This window comes from Myotis yumanensis, unplaced genomic scaffold, assembly GCF_028538775.1.
Source record: "Myotis yumanensis isolate MYYU_CA2020_CCGP unplaced genomic scaffold, mMyoYum1.0.hap1 SCAF_23, whole genome shotgun sequence".
NCBI lineage: Eukaryota > Metazoa > Chordata > Mammalia > Chiroptera > Vespertilionidae > Myotis > Myotis yumanensis.
The window spans coordinates 7,906,870-7,918,656 of NW_027223774.1; the positions used below are offsets into that span (position 1 = coordinate 7,906,870).

General features: G+C 56.6%; 1 protein-coding gene across 1 annotated transcript; it reads left to right on the forward strand.

Annotated features, from left to right (window-relative positions):
- The first annotated feature begins 2,615 nt into the window (after positions 1–2,615).
- NR1H2 (nuclear receptor subfamily 1 group H member 2) lies at positions 2,616–10,944 on the forward strand. Its single transcript, XM_070401921.1, has 10 exons — positions 2,616–2,737; positions 2,848–2,981; positions 3,769–3,831; positions 3,913–4,044; positions 4,347–4,637; positions 4,719–4,984; positions 5,183–5,362; positions 6,628–6,727; positions 9,757–9,965; positions 10,347–10,944. Exons 3-10 carry the CDS (start codon positions 3,789–3,791, stop codon positions 10,491–10,493), a joined length of 1,368 nt encoding a protein of 455 aa, XP_070258022.1. The 5' UTR covers positions 2,616–2,737; positions 2,848–2,981; positions 3,769–3,788; the 3' UTR covers positions 10,494–10,944.
- Positions 10,945–11,787: the final 843 nt, after the last annotated feature.

Below are 11,787 nucleotides of genomic sequence, written 5' to 3' on the forward strand. Positions count from 1 at the left end.
TTCTAGAGAGCCTGCACAGCCTGCCCGGTCTCCCACCTGTTGCTTCTTCTACCCTTAGGCCCTTCCTCGTTTCACTGTCCCCAGCTTCCATAAACGTCCTCCAAAAAGCACTTGGGCCTGGCTGGCGTGGCTCAGTGGTTGAGCGCTGACCTGTGAACCAGGAGGTGGCAGTTCGATTCCCTGTCAGGGCACATGCCTGTGTTGCAGGCTCAATCCCCAGTGTGTGTGTGTGGGGCGGGGGGGGTGTGTGTGTGCAGGCTGCCGCTGCCTATCGCTCCTCTGGTCACAAGTCCCATGGTGTGGGGGTCCTTTAAAATTTAGGAGATGCACACCTGTAGGCGGGGGGAGAGGGAAAGGGAAAGGCTTGGGCGTGCTCCCTGGAGGGGAAGTGCAGGCTGGGTTCTTAGTTTTGAGGGTTTTAAAGACTGGGAGTTAGGAGAGGTCTTAGGGAAGGGTTGCAACAGAATATTATCAGATTTTCCAGGTGTATTGTGTTTTTTTAAAAATATGTTTATTTTTTATTTTTTATTGATTTCAGAGAGGAATGGAGAGGGAGAAATAGATAAAAACATCAATGATGAGAAGATCATTGATCAGCTGCCTCCCGCATGCCCCGCACTGGAGATTGAGCCCACAACCCAGGATGTGCCCCTGACCGGGATCGAACCCAGGGCCCTTCAGTCTGCAGGCCGATGCTCTATCCACTGAGCCAACCTAGCTAGGGCTCTAGGTGTATTGTTTCAGGGTTGTGGCCTCTACTGATTGGTCAGTGTCAGGGGTGATGAGTCATCTAGCTGGTCCTGGTGCTGCTGGCCTGGTTTTTCCGCTTTTTGCTTTTCAGGGGCTTGGAGCTGGTATCTCCATGGAGGAAAGCTCAGGGGGTCAAAACGGCATGGCCAAGGACATGTCAGGGGAGGAAAGACCACCCTGGGGGCCAGGTTCGGCACCAGATTTGCCCATTGCTAGGCACCCAAGGCTTTTGGCCCTGGCGACCTGCTGAATCTGGCTGTAAAGTGTTCCGCCGGTTGGTTCAGCTATCTGCCTCAGTCTCCTCATTCCACTTGCCAAGGAATGTTCCTAGCTTCTTGCTACCCTGCCTCAAAGAGAAATACAAATAATTTTCCCCGAGACCGAGAGGAACGTGACTTGCTCCAAAACTGTTGCAATTCACCTCCAGTCTATTTCAGCCCTTGGCACTGTTCTGATAGTGAAAAGCTAAACACAACTTTAACATCCGCAAGAATAAACATAGCTCAACATCCTGGGCTCCTGATTTGAGCCTGGCCCGGTTCGTGCTTTTTACTTCACGTAATCATAATGACCATGCAATGAGGTCTTGTTCCCAATTTACAGATGAAGAAACAAAGGCACAAGGAGTGTAATCAGCTTGGCTTAACATGACACAGCGAGAAAGCAGACATGGGTTCAGCCTTCCCCCCATGCCCACCTTAACCACTTTTTTGTGTGTTTTTTAAAATATATATTTTTTTATTATTGCCGAAACCGGTTTGGCTCAGTGGATAGAGCGTCGCCCTGCGGACTGAAGGGTCCCAGGTTCGATTCCGGTCAAGGGCATGTACCTGGATTGCGGGCCCATCCCCAGTAGATGTGCAGGAGGCAGCTGATCGATGTTTCTCTCTCATCGATGTTTCTGACTCTCTATCTCTCTCCCTTCCTCTCTGTAAAAAATCAATAAAATATATTTTAAAAAATGAAAAATAAAAATATATATTTTTATTATTGATTTTAGAGAGGAAGGGAGAGGGAAAGAGAGATAGAAACATCGATGAGAGAGAATCATTGATTGGCTGCCTCCTGCACGCCCCCCACAAGGGATCCATCCAGCAATCTGGGCATGTGACCTGACCGGACTTGAACCCTGACCTCCTGTCCTGGTTCATAGGTTCATGTTCAACCACTGAGCCACACCAGCTGGGTTTAACCACTCGTTTTAATGGTAACATCCTCAGGTGAAAAACGTCACGGCTTCAAGGCCATGCCAGATGGACTAAACAAGCTACAAAAATCATGGGTCAGACACTCCCGTTTTTACAAAATGTATACATGCTCAATATAGAGCTGATTATCATGGGGAGGAGAAGACTTTGGAACAACTTCCATCTTTTACCTGGTCAAGTATTCTGAGTTTTCTTTAAAAGCTATTAGTTGTATCTTTTTTACTAGGAGAAGGCTATGGTATTTTAATTCTTCCTATCACTAAGATATTTAAAAAATGTTTTTATTCTGGGTCAAGGTTTGTAATTTAAATTATTTAAAACTAATAATCAGAGCACCTCCAAATTGAGAAAACTTAGAACAACCAAAAAGGGACAAACGTGCTTGAACTCAGTCCTGTGCGAAAAGGAGCTCTGGTTGGGGAGATATATGCCGAGTAAGTCTTTTCCCGGGAGCCCAGAAAGACACTCGGCGCCTGGCGGGGAGGTTTGGCACTGGCCACGTCTGACGGAATGAGTCCGGAACGCTTTTGCCTCTAGTGGACCTGCCCGGAGGGTAAACTTCCAAAGGGTGCACGAATGCCCTGCGGGGCAACTGACTTGGCTAGTTCTAGGCGGACCGGAAGTCCGTCATCCCCGACTCCCCTCCCCTTGCCGGAAGTGATGCACAGTGGGGTTGCCGGAAGAAGTGGCGAAGTTACTTTTGAGAAGACCGGAGCGGCGGTGGCGTACAGGGGACACAGAAGAGGAGAAAGAGAAGCAGAGTAAAGGGACAGGCGCAGGTGCATCCGAGTGTGGGAAGATGCGGGGAGCGCCCCAAGCCCGGGGCTTCCCGGAGTTCCCCGCACTTCTTTGCTCAGCCCTTCTCTCCTTCTCGCCCTCCTTTCCGTAGCTCGCGTCGCCCCCGGCTGTTTCCAGGGCAACAGGAGCAGGAGACCCCGCGAGAGACCGCCCACGAGACCCTCGCGCGCAGCCATGAGCCCCGCCCCCCACTGGTGTTTGGAGAGGGGCGGGACCTGGAGAGAGGTGTGGGGGCGGCCCTGGTGGGCGGGGCGGGGGCGGGGCTTCACGGGAGGGGAGGGGTCGGGGTCTGGGGGGAAGGGCACCGATGGAGCGGGGCAAAGTGATTGGCAGGCACTTGATGGGAGGAGTGAGGGTGCAACCTGGGAGGTGGAAAGGATGGGGGCGGAGCATAATGGGAGGAGGTGGGGGTAGATAGAATGAGAGATGGGTTTTCTTCCTCCGCTGAGTAGGATGGTTAAGAATAGGTGGGATGAGCCCTAACCGGTTTGTTCAGTGGATAGGGCATGGGCCTGCGAACTGAAGGGTCCCAGGTTCGATTCCGGTCAAGGGCATGTACCTTGGTTGGGGGCACATACCCAGTGGGGGTGTGCAGGAGGCAGCTGATTGTTGTTTCTCTCTCAGGAGGCAGCTGAGTTGTTTCTCTCTCATCAGATATTTCTTAACTCTCTATCCCTCTCCCTTCCTCTCTGTAAAAAAATCAATAAAATATAAGCAACACGTTTAGAAAAAAGAAACTTAGTTGTAAGAAGGGACAGGACCTGGGCAGAGCCTGGAGTTGAGGGGGCCTACAGGGGGCGGGCGGGATCTAGCTGAGGACGTGGCTTGAGGCCAAGCTGGGGACTGTCCTGAAGTAGAAGGGGCGGGCCCTGTTAGAATTGGGGGGCTGGGGTTGGGTTCTGTATGCCCTAAGGGAGGGATCTGGGAACCTTGGAAGGAAGGTGTGCCCCCTCAAGACCTGTGGCTGAACTTCCCTGGCCCACAAGGCTCTCCGGCCCCCTGTGTTTTGCAGGCTGCTCCGTGACCCCCACCATGTCCACCCCGACCTCAAGTTCCCAGAATACCCCCTTGCCTGGTGAGTGAGCCCCTTCCCAGCCCAGCCCACTGCTCCATCACACACTTGTCCAGAGAAACTCACTATGCTTCCCTCTCTCAGGAAATGTCCCCCCTCAGCCCAGCGCCCCCTCTTCGAAACCCGTGGTAAAGGAGGAGCGTCCTGAGCCGTGGCCTGGGGGCCCGGACCCTGATGTCCCAGGCAGTGATGGGGTCGGCTCAGCCTGCAGCGTGGGTGAGAACGGGGTCCAGGAACCATTTGGGAGTTGGTACGGGAAGCTGGGGGAGGGATCCAGGAAGAGAGAAAGATCAGAAATGAGGACAAGGAGGCTCTGATTTCTTGTTGATATTTTTTCTTCTCCTCCTGGACACCTCTCACTGTGATTCATTCTTGGGTTTCACTGACATACACATCTGCCCCTCGGAATCGCCATCTCCCTGGGTCTCCCTTCGTACTCCCTCTGCTCGCTCACGGGCCTGTCTCTCTGGCTGGTTTGTTTCTGTGACTCTCTCACGGCTTCTGTCCACCCACCCCAGTCATCCCAGACCCCGCAGAGGAGCCAGAGCGCAAGCGCAAGAAGGGCCCTGCTCCGAAGATGCTGGGCCACGAGCTGTGCCGCGTGTGCGGGGACAAGGCCTCCGGCTTCCACTACAACGTGCTCAGTTGCGAAGGCTGCAAGGGCTTCTTCCGGCGCAGTGTGGTCCGAGGCGGGGCCGGGCGCTATGCCTGCCGGGGCGGTGGAACCTGCCAGATGGACGCCTTCATGCGCCGCAAGTGCCAGCAGTGCCGGCTGCGCAAGTGCAAGGAGGCCGGGATGAGGGAGCAGTGTGAGTGCCCGCGAGGGAGCAGTGCCAGCCTGGCCGCTGCCCAGCCCTGGGGCCTCCGCTGAGGCCTGCATCTCCCCACAGGCGTCCTCTCGGAGGAGCAGATCCGGAAGAAGAAGATTCGGAAGCAGCAGCAGCAGCAGCAGCAGTCCCCCTCGGCGCCCGGAGTCAGCAGCGGCTCAGCCTCTGGGCCTGGGGCCTCCCCTGGAGGGTCCGACGGGGGTGGCCAGGGCCCCGGGGAAGGCGAGGGTGTCCAGTTAACAGCCGCTCAGGAACTGATGATCCAGCAGTTGGTGGCGGCCCAGCTGCAATGCAACAAGCGCTCCTTCTCCGACCAGCCCAAAGTCACGGTACTGCCCCTTGCGTGGCCTTGAGGGGCGGTGGGCCTGGCGTGGGAAGGGAATGAGGCTCCGGAGGGCAGGGGCTGGGAGAGGAGGAGCTCCCGGGGTGCAGGCTTTGCCTCAAGGTGCCCGCCTGGCCTTGGGTTCTTGGGAAGAGTCCAGAGAATAACTCCCACCCTGCCTCCCCACCCCACTCCCATGTCCCAGCCCTGGCCTCTGGGCGCAGACCCCCAGTCCCGCGATGCCCGCCAGCAGCGTTTCGCCCACTTCACGGAGCTGGCCATCATCTCAGTCCAGGAGATCGTGGACTTTGCCAAGCAGGTGCCCGGCTTCCTGCAGCTGGGCCGTGAGGACCAGATCGCCCTCCTAAAGGCGTCTACCATTGAGGTAACAGCCGGCCCTCCCTTCCCACCCGCCTGCGAAATAAGCCTTAGGACAAGCACCATCCCCCTAGTCCTTGCCTTTGTGGGCCTATATCCTTTTTTTTTTTTTTAATATATTTTGGTTGATTTCAGAGAGGAAGGGAGAGGGAGAGAGAGAGAGAAACATCAATGATGAGAGAATCATTGATTGGCTGCTTCCTGCATGCCCCCCACTGGGGATCAAGCCCGAAACCTGGGTATGTGCCCTGGACTGGAATCGAACCCGGGACCTTTCAGTCCGCAGGCTGATTATCCACTGAGCCAAACTGGCTAGGGCGGTTTTTTTAAAAATATATTTTTATTGATTTCAGAGAGGAAGGAAGAGGGAGAGATAGAAACATCAATGATGAGAGAGAATCATTGATCGGCTGCCTCCTGAATGCCCCCTACTGGGGATCGAGCCCGCCACCCAGGCATGTGCCCTTGGCTGGAATCGAACCCAGGACCCTTCAGTCCACAAGCCTATGCTCTATCCACTGAGCCAAACCAGCTAGGGCTGTGGGCCTATCTCTTATGGAGGAATGTCAAAATACTAAACAAGGTCATCAGAGGTTCCCACGGGCGAAGGGGAGAAAGGAAATGAGCTGAGGCTGGAGGGACACACTTGAGAGAAGGTGCCAGAGAGCCTATTAGGAGTTGATGACATTTGAGCCAAAACAATGGTGACAAATAAGGATTGAGTGCCTAGTGCAGGGGTGGGCAAACTTTTTGACTCGAGGGCCACAATGGGTTCTTAAACTGGACCGGAGGGCCGGAACAAAAGCATGGATGGAGTGTTTGTGTGAACTAATATAAATTCAAAGTAAACATCATTACATAAAAGGGTACGGTCTTTTTTTTTTTTAGTTTTATTCATTTCAAACGGGCCGGATGCGGCCCGAGGGCCGTAGTTTGCCCACGGCTGGCCTAGTGTGTTCCAGGCTCCATTCGAAGTGCCGGGCACCTGTCAATGAACAAAACACACAAAGCCCTCCCCTGCGCCTGCGTGTCCTGAGCGGACGGCGCTGTGCGAGCTGGAACGAGGAGGGAGAGAGCTTGGGGCGTCCAGCGTGCTGACTGCAGGCTGCTGTGGCTGAGAACGGGGGACTGAGGGGAGAGGGGCAGAGGGACCAGGGATGATCCTGGTGAGATCGGGCCCCCTTCCAGGGCAGGAGAGGAGGGACTGGTGGCCAAAGGGGTCCCAGGGGCTCCTCACGCCCTTGCCTGCCCCCCTCCCTGCTGCCCCCTCAGATCATGCTGCTGGAGACGGCCAGGCGCTACAACCATGAGACGGAGTGCATCACTTTCCTGAAGGACTTCACCTACAGCAAGGACGACTTCCATCGCGCAGGTACGGCCGAGAGCAGCGGGGGGGGGGGGGCGGGGCAGGGTGGGGAGACTGGCCTGGGAGACCTCGGCTGCCTCGTCCCTGTCCTAGCCTCCGTTTTTCCATCTCTAAAGTGGGGTGAGCCGAAAGGTTGCCGGTTCGGTTCCCAACCCGGGCACATGCCCGGGTTGCAGCCTTGATCCCCGGTAGCAGGAGGCGTGCAGAAACATCACATGGATGTTTCTCTCTTTCTCCCTCTTCCTTCCTCTCTCAGTAAAAAAATCGTAAAAAAAAAGTGGGGTGAGGATTGAGTCCCCCCCCGCAGTACGGTAAGAGCACGTGTATTTTTTTTTTTAAGATATGTTTTATTGATTTTTTACAGAGAGGAAGGGACTAGGATAGAGAGCTAGAAACATCGATGAGAGAGAAAGATTGATCAGCTGCCTCCTTCACACCCCCTACTGGGGATGTGCCTGCAACCAAGGTACATGCCCTTGGCCGGAATCGAACCTGGGACCCTTAGTCCGCAGGCCGACGCTCTACCCACTGAGCCAAACTGGTTAGGGCAAGAGCACGTGTATTGATGGTTGACGCTGCCCACTGGGACGCAGTGCAGCAGGAGACAGAGGGCCCTGCTATCCCAGAAGGCATCTTGGTGGGGCTCGAAAGACACTCTGTCCACCCACAGCCCGGCCCCACCCGAGGGCGGCTGGCTCGCAGTCCATTGTGAAGTGTGCAGCCTACGCAGCTATGTGGGGCAACCCAGTCCCTGCCCTCTCTCTCAGAGCACTTAACTCGTGGGCGTGGGCTTGTTGGAGGAAGTGCAGGCGAGCTGAGGGCTGAGAGGCCTCGCCTAGGAAAACGGGGGTGGGGGAGTGGGAGTAGCATTGTCCACGGGAACCGCACGTGCAGAGGCCTCTCTCGGCCTCTGGTCTTTCTCAGGAAGTCCTGCCTGTACTCCCCGGTGTCTGCCTCTCACCCCCTCTTCCCTTCCTCGAACGCGCGGCCCTCCCATCACCCAGGACAGTCAGTCACCCTTTAAGTAGGAGGTGGTCAGCAGGGCACAGCGGGGAGGGTGTCAGCATGTGCAAAGGCCCTGAGGTGGAGAAGAGCTGGGAAGTTTTAAGGAACTACAAGGAAGCCTTGGCAGCTGGAGCGCAGAGATAAGGCTGGAGGAAAGGTTGGGGTCCCACCACTCCTCCCAGCCCCCCATCCTCTGCCACTGCCACAGTCCAGGCCTCCGTTGCCTCCCTAGCCCACGGCAGGGGTCCCTCACTGGTCTCCTACCTCCACCCCTGCTCAGTATTAACACCCTGTCGGCTCGCGTCCCTCTGCTCTGAACCCTCCCTGGCTCCCATCCCCTGGGAGGAAAGTGTACCACGGGCCTGCAGGGTCTGGCTCCATGGCCTCTCCTTCCTCATCCCCTGCCCCCTCTCCTCACTCACTCTCCTCCTGTCCTCCTGTCTCCTCTTTCTTACTTGAATCATCAAAGGTACTCCCGCCTCAGAGCTTTTGTACTTGCTGGTCCCTTTGCCCAGAACTAGGGTACCAGCTTATCCTGGCTTCCTTCCCATTTTTTCCCCCTGTTTTGTGTGTGTGTGTGTGTGTGTGTTTTCTGGTGGTTTCCCCCCCCCCCAATTTTTTAAAAAATATACTTTTATTGATTTCAAAGAGGAAAGGAGAGGGAGAGAGAGATAGAATCATCAGCGATGAGAGAGAATCATTGATCGGCTGCCTCCTGCACGCCCCCTACTGGGGATCGAGCCCGCAACCCAGGCATGTGCCCTTGACTGGAATCGAACCTGGGACCCTTCAGTCGACAGGCCAACGCTCTATCCACTGAGCCAAACCAGCTAGGGCCCCAATTTTTATTTATTCATTTATTTTAATATATTTTATTGATTTTTTACAGAGAGGAAGGGAGAGAGATAGAGAGTCAGAAACATCGATGAGAGAGAAACATCGATCAGCCGCCTCCTGCACATCTCCCACTGGGGATGTGCCCACAACCCAGGTACATGCCCTTGACCGGAATCGAACCCGGGACCTTTCAGTCCGCAGGCTGACGCTCTATCCACTGAGCCAAACTGGCTTCGGCAATTTTTTTTTTTTAATCCTCACCCGAGGATATGTTTTTATTGATTTGAGAGAGAAAGGGAGAGAGACACATCCATCGTTACACGCCCTGATCGGGGATCAAACCCCGGGTTGATGCTACAACCAACAGAGCCACGCCCGCAGGGCCTTCCCAATTTTAACACTGAATGTCTCGTGGCCCAAAAAGCTACGCAGGCTCGGGCAGAACAGATGGTAGTACCCCACCTGGAACACTCACTTCCTCGTAACTCGCTCCCTCTCCTCCTTCCGGTCCTTGCTCAAAGGTCCCCCTCCACTTGAGGCCCTCCCACAGCGTCCCCCTCGGGCGACCGCCTTGTCCGAGACGCTGACATGATTCTCAGAGGCCCCCTTACCCTTCCCGGCATTCCCTTGATCTCTAGACGTCACCGCCGCCTCACAGGCTGGAGAGGCGACGTATCTGTCTGTTAACTGTCCCCTCAGCCCCTATGTGAGTTCCACAGAGCACGGACTTTGGCTTGTAAATGGCTCTCTCCGCTGGCATGTAGTAGGTACCCAAGGAAGTTTGACAAATGAATGAATGAATGAACGAACGAATGAATGAATGAATGAGTCCCTCTTGGGAATGAGTTCCACTGAGAGCAGTGGAAGCCATGGCAGGGGGTGACACACTGTGACCTGGGCTTCAAACTCTCCTTTTCCTGCGGAGAGATCCCGAGAAGTGCAGGTGGTGATGGCGTAGCAATTGCTGCCTAAACGGCCGCCCTCGGTCCTCGTTCCCTCACTCGGGGCAGGTTTATGGCACAGCTGCTCCGTGCCAGGCACTCTCCAGGCAGTGGGGACACGGGCGAGCGGGGGTGACGGGAACACGAGAACGGCCGCTGTCTTCCTCATCCCGCTGGGCAGTGTCAGGCCGGGCGTGGGGGCCGGTTTCGGGCGGCGTGTTTATCGGGGGGCCTCTGCCTCCCACCCCGCAGGCTTGCAAGTGGAGTTCATCAACCCCATCTTCGAGTTCTCCCGGGCCATGCGGCGGCTGGGCCTGGACGACGCCGAGTACGCCCTCCTCATCGCCATCAACATCTTCTCAGCCGACCGCCCCAACGTGCAGGAGCCCAGCCGCGTGGAGGCTCTGCAACAGCCTTACGTGGAGGCGCTGCTCTCCTACACGCGCATCAAGAGGCCGCAGGTACCAGCTCGGCTCCTCCCCCACCCCCTCCTGCAGAGGAGACACAATCCTGGGGTCTGGGAGGCCCAGCAAGTCCAGACCCGCGTGGGGTCAGCTGGGGCCGGGGTCCTCCCTCCTGGTCTGAGCCTGGCTTGTCTGCCTCCCGGGCCCCCCCTGGCAGCACCCTGAGCTCTGGCCCATATCCTCTCAGCAGAGCCTGTGCCCAGGCCCTGTCCCCTCACCCAGGAGCTCGCCGAGTCCAAGCACAGGGGCGGGGTCCCCATGCTCTCCTTGGCCTCTGCTCTCCTGGCTCAGCCTGGGGAGGGGGCCCTCCTGGTGGGCTGGCCAGAGCCTCACAGCGCAGGGCCTGGCCAGCGCCCACCGTCCTCCTGTTGCCCGCAGGACCAGCTGCGCTTCCCCCGCATGCTGATGAAGCTGGTGAGCCTGCGCACGCTCAGCTCCGTGCACTCGGAGCAGGTCTTCGCCCTGCGGCTCCAGGACAAGAAGCTGCCGCCTCTGCTGTCTGAGATCTGGGACGTCCACGAGTGAGGGTCCAGCCACCCAGCCTGCAGCCCTGCACCTTCCAACGGATGGACGTGGCCACGCCTTCCTCCTGGGGGGGGGGGCGGTTAGGAGCCGAGCCTGGGGGCCCACCTTGTGGCTTGAAGCACAGGCCCTGGCCCTGCCAGCCCTTAGCCCTCAGGATAAGCCCCAGTCAGGGTCCAGGAGGCTCCCTCCCTGCCCACTGAGTCTTCCTGGGAGGTGTGGATGAGTCGCAGGCCCTGACCTCTGACCTCTCCAAGCACTTCCAGCTGCTCTCCCCGCCCAGCTTACACTCAAGCCCACTGCGCAGTGCACCTTGAACAGAGGGAGGGGAGGCCCCGGCTCTCTCCCACAGCCTGAGAGACCGCAGGTCCCCTCTCCTTCTGCTTTTATTTAATAAAAACTGAAAGAAAAACCACACAAAAAAATGGGAAAATAAAATATGAATAGAAACCTGCCCTGAGCCAGAGTGAGTGTGAGGTGGGCTGGGGATGGGCCGCCAGGGTCTTACCCCACACTGGCCCTTTAGACCAGCGGTTCTCAACCTGTGGGTCGCGACCCCTTTGGCGGTCGAACGACCCTTTCACAGGGGTTGCCTAAGACCATCCTGCATATCAGATATTTACATGACGATTCATAACAGTAGCAACATGACAGTGATGAAGTAGCAACGAAAATAATGTTATGGTTGGGTCACAACATGAGGAACTGTATTGAAAGGGCCAGAAGGTTGAGAACCACTGCTTTAGACGGTTGCTAGGCGGGTGGGAGGGGTGTTCGCAGTGATGGGTTCAGGAGAGGCCCCTGATGGCCTCAGGGTCACCCCCCTGTGTAAGGCGAGTTGGAGGCCGCTCATGAAAGAATTGACGTGGATGAAGGGACTGGGACGTTCCCTGAGTCGACAAGTCCTGGCTGAAGCCACCCGTGTCCGTTCTGGGAACACATGCCATTCCGTCTAGTATGTATGGAACGTTTCCCATGTGCCAAACGATTTTAGGCACCGGAAACCAGCGACCAAGACAGGGTCCCTCAGAGGTGGCAGCCGGGGAGTGCATGGGGACAGCTAGGATGCAAGGGAATGGGGACAGCAGGTGGGAGGCAGGGGCCGGAGGAGAAAGGCAAGGCTTCACAAAGATCATGTCCTGGCCGGGACCTAAACCTTGAGAGCACGGAGCCTGGGCCCCCACGTTGCAGGGCACATGCCGGGTGTGGAAGGTGGGAGGCCCTGGTGAGTTCAGAACAGGGAGGGGCACCGAGGAGTTCCCTTAGCCCAGTGGTTCTCAACCTTGGCTGCACGTTA